The sequence below is a fragment of the Manihot esculenta genome, chromosome 18, assembly GCF_001659605.2.
Source record: "Manihot esculenta cultivar AM560-2 chromosome 18, M.esculenta_v8, whole genome shotgun sequence".
Lineage (NCBI taxonomy): Eukaryota > Viridiplantae > Streptophyta > Magnoliopsida > Malpighiales > Euphorbiaceae > Manihot > Manihot esculenta.
Window position 1 is genome coordinate 10994992 of NC_035178.2, and position 6821 is coordinate 11001812.

General features: G+C 36.2%; 1 protein-coding gene across 1 annotated transcript; it reads right to left on the bottom strand.

The window, feature by feature from the left end:
- On the bottom strand, positions 1-783 carry LOC110608315 (putative B3 domain-containing protein At1g78640). The gene is made up of 2 exons (XM_021747536.1): positions 587-783; positions 1-505 (listed from the first exon to the last, which is right to left on the bottom strand). The coding sequence occupies exons 1-2, from the start codon at positions 781-783 to the stop codon at positions 1-3; spliced, it is 702 nt and encodes a 233-aa protein (XP_021603228.1).
- Positions 784-6821: the final 6038 nt, after the last annotated feature.

Genomic DNA, 6821 nt, shown 5'->3' on the forward strand with positions numbered 1-6821 from the left:
TCATGGATAGACTTCACAAGCTCTCTCAAGCACAGCAAAATTGAATATTTTCTTTGTAAAATCCCAATAAATCCCAATCAAATCTCCTTCAACCAAGTGTCTTCTTTTCACAAAATTATTCTGCCACCCTTTGTTGAAGATGTAACTCTTTGATGTATGCCAATACTTTAAAACCAGATTCAGCCCGGTGTTTGTATCACAATCCCAGAAGCAAAATTCAGCACCTTCTCCCCTGATCTTCTCAACAATTTCACTGCCCATAAATGGAAAAATATGATTCTTGACTAAAGCTGATGCCACCAACAGTCTGCAATGATTACCAAGATCACTACCAGTTAGCCTCTTCTTAATCTTCCATGGATCATAATGCACCAGTTTGGTCCAAACAGGATGCTTCAGCCTCATCTTTCTCTCCTCTTCAGGACTGTAAATCCTCTCGTTTGCCGTATCTCGAGCCAACGTTTTCAACTCTGAGGACTCTTTGGATACTCCATCAGGTTCCTTTCTTGTTGCAGAAGCATCATGATCAGCGACCAAAGTTTCATCGAACAGTTTTAGTTTAGTTTAAACTTCCTCCTTTGCTGGCCGAGTTGAAACAACGATAGAACTGTGAAGGAAGGATGATGAACTGATTGGGGTGGGTCTAGGTTTCTTGATCATGCTTGGAAACCCGCAATGAAGGGTTAACTCGGTGGAAACAGCGTTGTTTTCTTGAACATCGATGATGTAACGGTGATTCCGCTTCTTGTCAGATTGGTTGGCTGCGAAAAGTTGATCTTTCATGGATGCTTGAGCACTGAAAACATGGAAATAATCTAGTCGAAGTCTTGTTTCGAAGATTGGAATGTAGAGTGGTACCGATTAATATGTATAAATAGAGAGAGACAGACTGTCAGGAGAAGGAAAACCTTCAACAAAAGGGATTTCAGGTCCAAATAGGATTCTGATTTCTATGCTTCAGTCTCCTCTTCCGAATCGAAAAATGAAAATTTTCCGCCATCATGTATGTATAAATGGGGGTAATGTTGTCATTTTACTTTCTAATAAGGTTACAAGGATTATATACAAGTTGAAGGAAAGAGAGATTAATTTCCCGCCAAGGCTAACACACTGAAGTACAACACACCCAAAACGAACAGCAGCAACTTATCCAAATTAACGCACAGCTTCAATAACTCAACATTCTTACCCCACTCTGTTGTTGGGAAAAAAAAAAAGCTGAGGAATGTAAGAAAATAATTTTATTGAATGAAATAAAATCCATGGCTAAGTTCATGGCAGATATTTTATATTTTTAGCATATAAACTGTAGTTTAGTTCATTTAATTTAATTAAATATAAAGTTTACTCCTATTTTTTAAAATTCTAATATTGAATCTTGATATTTAAAAAAAAATATAATTCAGTTTCTACAGTCAAGATCAAAATTAACTTGCTATTAAATATATTCTAATATGTATTATCATCTAAAACAATAAAATCTCTTGGATTTAATCAGGTTATTACACCGGTCATCAGGGTATGCACTGTCCACAAAGTGGTCTGACCATTTACTTATCTAGTCATTTTATTGACTGCTTGGTCGTTAGTCCGACCATTTACTTATCAGGTCGTCCCTTCGACTGCTTGGTCATTGGTCCGACTATTTGCTTGTCAGGTCGTCCCACTGACTCCATTTGCTTATCACGTCGGACTGGTCATCATTATGTCATTCACTAAGTCGCCAGATGGTCCAGGTTTACACCACGTCTCAGATTGTCTTCTCTAGTCGTTTGGGCCAGGTTGTATCTTTTTCTTTGGATGGTCATCTTGCCTTACCACCTGTTTGTCATGATGAACTATTAGGTCGACCAGATGGTCGTATCGTTGAACAAGTACTCGGCCTCGACTTGCTTGACCACCTGGTCGTCATCATTAACTATTATGTTGGCCAGGTGGTCATCTCGTTAAATATGTACTCGGCCTTACTTTAGGTCGTCGCTTCAGGTGGTTGCTGTGATATTCAGCTGCTTGATGTGGGAAAACATCCCTCATCGGCAAATTACTAATTCAATTGGTAATATATAAAGTCGAGTTTAATACTACTAAATAACTTGGATTAACTATTTTGGATCAAGTGAAAAGTAGGTCCAAAAAGTTATTTAAGTCAGTTTGGACCAAACTGTTTCAATTGATATCAAAGCCACCCTGGGTCAGAAAAATTGTGCAGAGCTAGTGGAACTCCAAGGAAAGGGCTACCCATGTGAGACGAGGTGGAGCCACCCGAGGTACTAGCGAATCACAATACCCGAGAGTTTAGTCCTGACTTAGCAATCGAATTCGATTCAGTATTCAGTTGCGACGAGGACGTTGCAAATTTAGTAGAGAAGAGTGTAATATTCAGCTGCTTGATGTGGGAAAACATCCCACATCGGCAAATTACCAATTCAATTGGTAATATATAAATCGTGGTTTAATACTACTAAGTAACTTGGATTAACCATTTTGAGCCAAGTGGAAAAGTAGGTACTAAAAGTTATTTGGATCAGTTTGGACTGAGCTGTTTCAGTTACCTTGATAGACAAATGTTCGGCCTGGTGGTGGTCGATTGTATCCTTCTACATCCCCCCTCCCCGCAAAATATAGTTAGGAGAGACACCAGAGATAACTTGGAGTAAAATTGTTGATGTAACTCAGCAGATAAAGGCTTAGTAAATGGGTCCACTATCTGGTATTGACTTAACACATGAAGTAATCAGAAAACCTTTCTGGAGCTATTCTCGCACAATATAACAGTCAATATGAATATGTTTAGTCTTGTCATGGAAAACCAGATTAGCTGTAATTTGTATAGCCGCCTTGTTATCACAATAAAGCTAGACTGGATAACTAACCGGAACCTACAAGTTTCGTACACTGTTGCAGCCATGACTCTATACTATGCTTCAGTAGAGGATTTGAAAACAATAGTTTGCTTTTTTTGTTTTTCAGAAAATCATTAAAGAACCAAGAAAGATCCCAAACTCTGTTAAATATTTTTGAGAAAAACAACAAAATGCCCAATTTGAGTCACAATAAGCAGTAATCCGAAAATCACAACTAATAGAAAAATAAATACCAATATTAACAGTACCCTTTATATATTGTAAAACATGCATGGCTGCTTTCCAATGAGGTTTTTTAGGGGTAGCCATAAAATAGCTTAGATGTTGCACAACATGGCTAATGTCCGGCCTGGTTAGATTAACATATAAAAGTCTCCAAATAAGCCTTCTGTAACAGTCTAGTTGAATAAGAGGCTCTCTGACCTCTGGTAATAAATGTAAACCTTTAGACAGAGAAAATAAAGCAGGTTTACAATTTAACATACCAACATCAGTCAACAAGTCAGTAATATTTTTTTTTTTTAACTTAGAATAGTGGCCTGATCAGACCGAGCTATTTCAAGCCCAAGAAAATATTTAAGCTGATCTTTAAGCCCAAGATCTTTAGATCTTATTATGCAAAGCAGTTTTAACAATAGTAATATCATCAAGAGAGGTGCCCGTTACAATCACATCATCAATATATATTAAGAGTGTCATAAACGAGTGTCCTGATTGCTTAACAAATAGACAATGATCATGGAAAGATTGTTTAAATCCCAATGATTTGAGGAAACTAGTGAACTCAATATTTCATTGTCTGAAGGCCTATTTTAGACCATAGAGACTTTTTAAGCAAACAAACCTAGCCGGGTAAGGTTTTATGATACTTTTGAGAAGGTAGTATGTAAATTTCTTCATTTAAATTTCAATGTAGATAACCTTTATTAATATCGAGTTGATAAATAGCCCATTCTTTTGCAATGACTAAAGCAATTAAGATCCTAATAGTTGTTAGTTTTGCAACAGGGAATAACCTGTGCTTAAAATCTAAAACCTCAATTTGATTGTAGCCCTTGGCTACTAGACAAGTCGTAAACCTCTCTATCTCTCCAGTAGGTTTATAATTTACTCTATAAATCTATTTATTCTCAATGGTCTTCTTCCCTTTAGGCAAGTATGAGAGAAATGTATGATTCTTCCCTAAAACCGTCACTTCTTGCTGCATAGTAGCAATCCACTGAGTATCAAGAGAAGCTTGAGTATATATAGTAGGCTCATTACCAACTGCTATATTATGGACAAAGGACTGATAGTGTGACTCAAAGCACAACTCGAAAACAGACTGGGTTGAGCTAGAAGCAAAACTAACGAAGTCTTGCAACCAAGCTGGTTTACGTGCAACTCTAGTGGACCTTCTTAATTCAATATGAGAGGGAAATATACCTGAATTGATATGGTCGGACTGGTCAAATATGGAGTAACCTTAATTGACTTGGTCAGACTGGTTAGAAGTGGAGCGGTCTGAATTGATATGGTTGGACTGGTGGGACACGAAATTACCTAAACAAACCTAGTCGGATTGATCGGACATGGAGTGACCTAACCTGTCATGGTCGGACTGGTCGGCCATGAAGTGAGGAATTAAATGTAATCAGGCCTCATTTACAACATCAAGTTCAATAATAGAAATAGGAACCATAGGAGATGAATTTAAACCTTTAGCATGAGTACAAGGAAAAATATATTCACAAAAAACTACATCTTTACTTACCAGAATGTTGTTAGTCTGTAAATCATAAAGTTTGTAAGCCTTATGACTAAAGCAATTAAGATCCTAATAGTTGTTAGTTTTGCAACAGGGGATAACCTGTGCTTAAAATCTAAAACCTCAATTTGATTGTAGCCCTTAGCTACTAGACGAGTCTTAAGCCTCTCAACCTCTCCAGTAGATTTATATTTTACTTTATAAACCTATTTATTTCCAATGGCTTTCTTCTCTTTAGGCAAGTCTATAAGAACCCATGTATGATTCTTCCCTAAAGTCGTCAGTTCTTGTTGCATAGCAGTAACCCACTGAGTATCAAGAGAAGCTTAAGCATATGTAGTAGACTCATTAACAACCACTATATTATGGAAAAAGGACTGATAGTGTGACTCAAAACATACCTCGAAAACTGGTTGGATTGAGCTAAAAGTAAAACTAACGAAGTCCTGCAACCAAGCTGGTTTATGTGCAACTCTAGTGGACCTTCTTAATTCAATATGAGAGTGAAAAGTACCTAAATTGATCTGGTCGGACTGGTCGGATGTGGAGTAACCTTAATTGACCTGGTCAGACTGGTCGAAAATGGAGCGATCTAAATTGATCTAGTTGGACTAATCGGACATGGAATGACCTGAATAGACCTGGTCGGACTGGTCGGACATGGAATGACCTGAATTATCATGGTCGGACTGGTCGGCCATGAAGTGAGGAATTAAATGTAATCAGGCCTCATTTACAACATCAAGTTCAATAATAGAAATAGGAACCATAGAAGATGAACTTAAACCTTTAGCATGAGTACAAGGAAAAATATATTCACAAAAAACTACATCTTTACTTACCAGAATGTTGTTAGTCTGTAAATCATAAAGTTTGTAAGCCTTATGAGCCCCTCCATATCCTATCATAATAGCTTTAATAGATCTTAGCTCAAACTTGTCCTTATGAGGACCAACTCTGGTAGCAAAACATAGACACCCAAATTTTCTGAGGTTTGTATAATCTGGATTCCTTTTATACAGCCTTTCATAAGGACTTTCCTATTTAATACTAGCAATGGACATCCTATTTATAAGATAGGTGGCGATCAATACATATTCCGACCAAAATATTTTTGGCATATTGCCTTGAAGCCTTAAGACCCTAGCAGTGTCTAATAGATGTTTATGTTTCCTCTGCACCACTCCATTTTGTTGTGGAGTGTAAGGGTAAGACCTCTAGTGAATAATACTCATGTTTTCAAACAGATTTTGACATTCTCTGCTTAAAAAATCATGCCCATTATCATTCCTTATAACTTTTACTTTAGCCTTAAACTGATTCTCAATCATTTTTAAAAATCTAGATAGAAAATATAATCTTTAACCTTTAAATTGCATCATAAAGGTCTAAGTAGCCCTAGTGTAATCATCTACAATAGTTAGAAAATATTTAGCTCTAGTTATTGACTCTTCTCTGTAAAACCCCTATATATCCACATGCAGCAAATCAAAGGATTTCATACAAATTATGACTTATAGGAAACAAAACCTAGACTATTTAGCCAAATGACTTATTTTACATTGTAAATTTTCATTTTCATCATACCTAATCCCGTTAATATATTAATATATTTTAGTTTGTCAATAGAAACATGACCCAGCTTGTCATGAATATCCTTAAGAATAAGCATGCAAGTAGACTTATATGTCATATCATTAATCATTTCTTTGTTTATACTAGAAGTAACATACACAGTATTTACAAAAATCTGAAGATAAGGTACAATGTACAAAATTTTAGACAAACAATTATAAACTTCAGATTTGTGATATCCAGCTGCTTCCCGTCCCACATCGGCGGATTATGAAAAATCTAAATTGTATATAATAGCTAGCACGAAACTACTAAATAACTTGGGTTAACCATTTTGGGTCAAGTGAAAAGTGGGTCCAAAAATTATTTGGGTCAGTTTAGGCCGAACTATTTCAAGATTCATCAAAACTCCTCCGGTTTAATTTCGTTTACCACGACTACTACTTTTTTAGTTAGAGGGTCCTGTATGAAACAAAGATCAGAATGGAAAAATAACAAAATATTGCTATGCTTTATCAACTTGCTAACAGATAATAGATTGTAATTAAAATTTGAAATATAGAGCAAATCTCTCAAAATAATAGAATCAGATAAGCAAATTATGTCAGCATGTGTTACCCTAGTCATATTTCTGT

What these genes read in the sequence shown, in the direction of transcription:
- LOC110608315 (XM_021747536.1), bottom strand. Translation starts at nt 783, where the DNA reads ATGAAAGATCAACTTTTCGCAGCCAACCAATCTGACAAGAAGCGGAAT. An exon ending in TCTATCGTTGTTTCAACTCG is followed by an intron (nt 506 to 586) that starts GCCAGCAAAGGA and finishes TTCTGCAACAAG; the next exon opens with AAAGGAACCTGATGGAGTAT.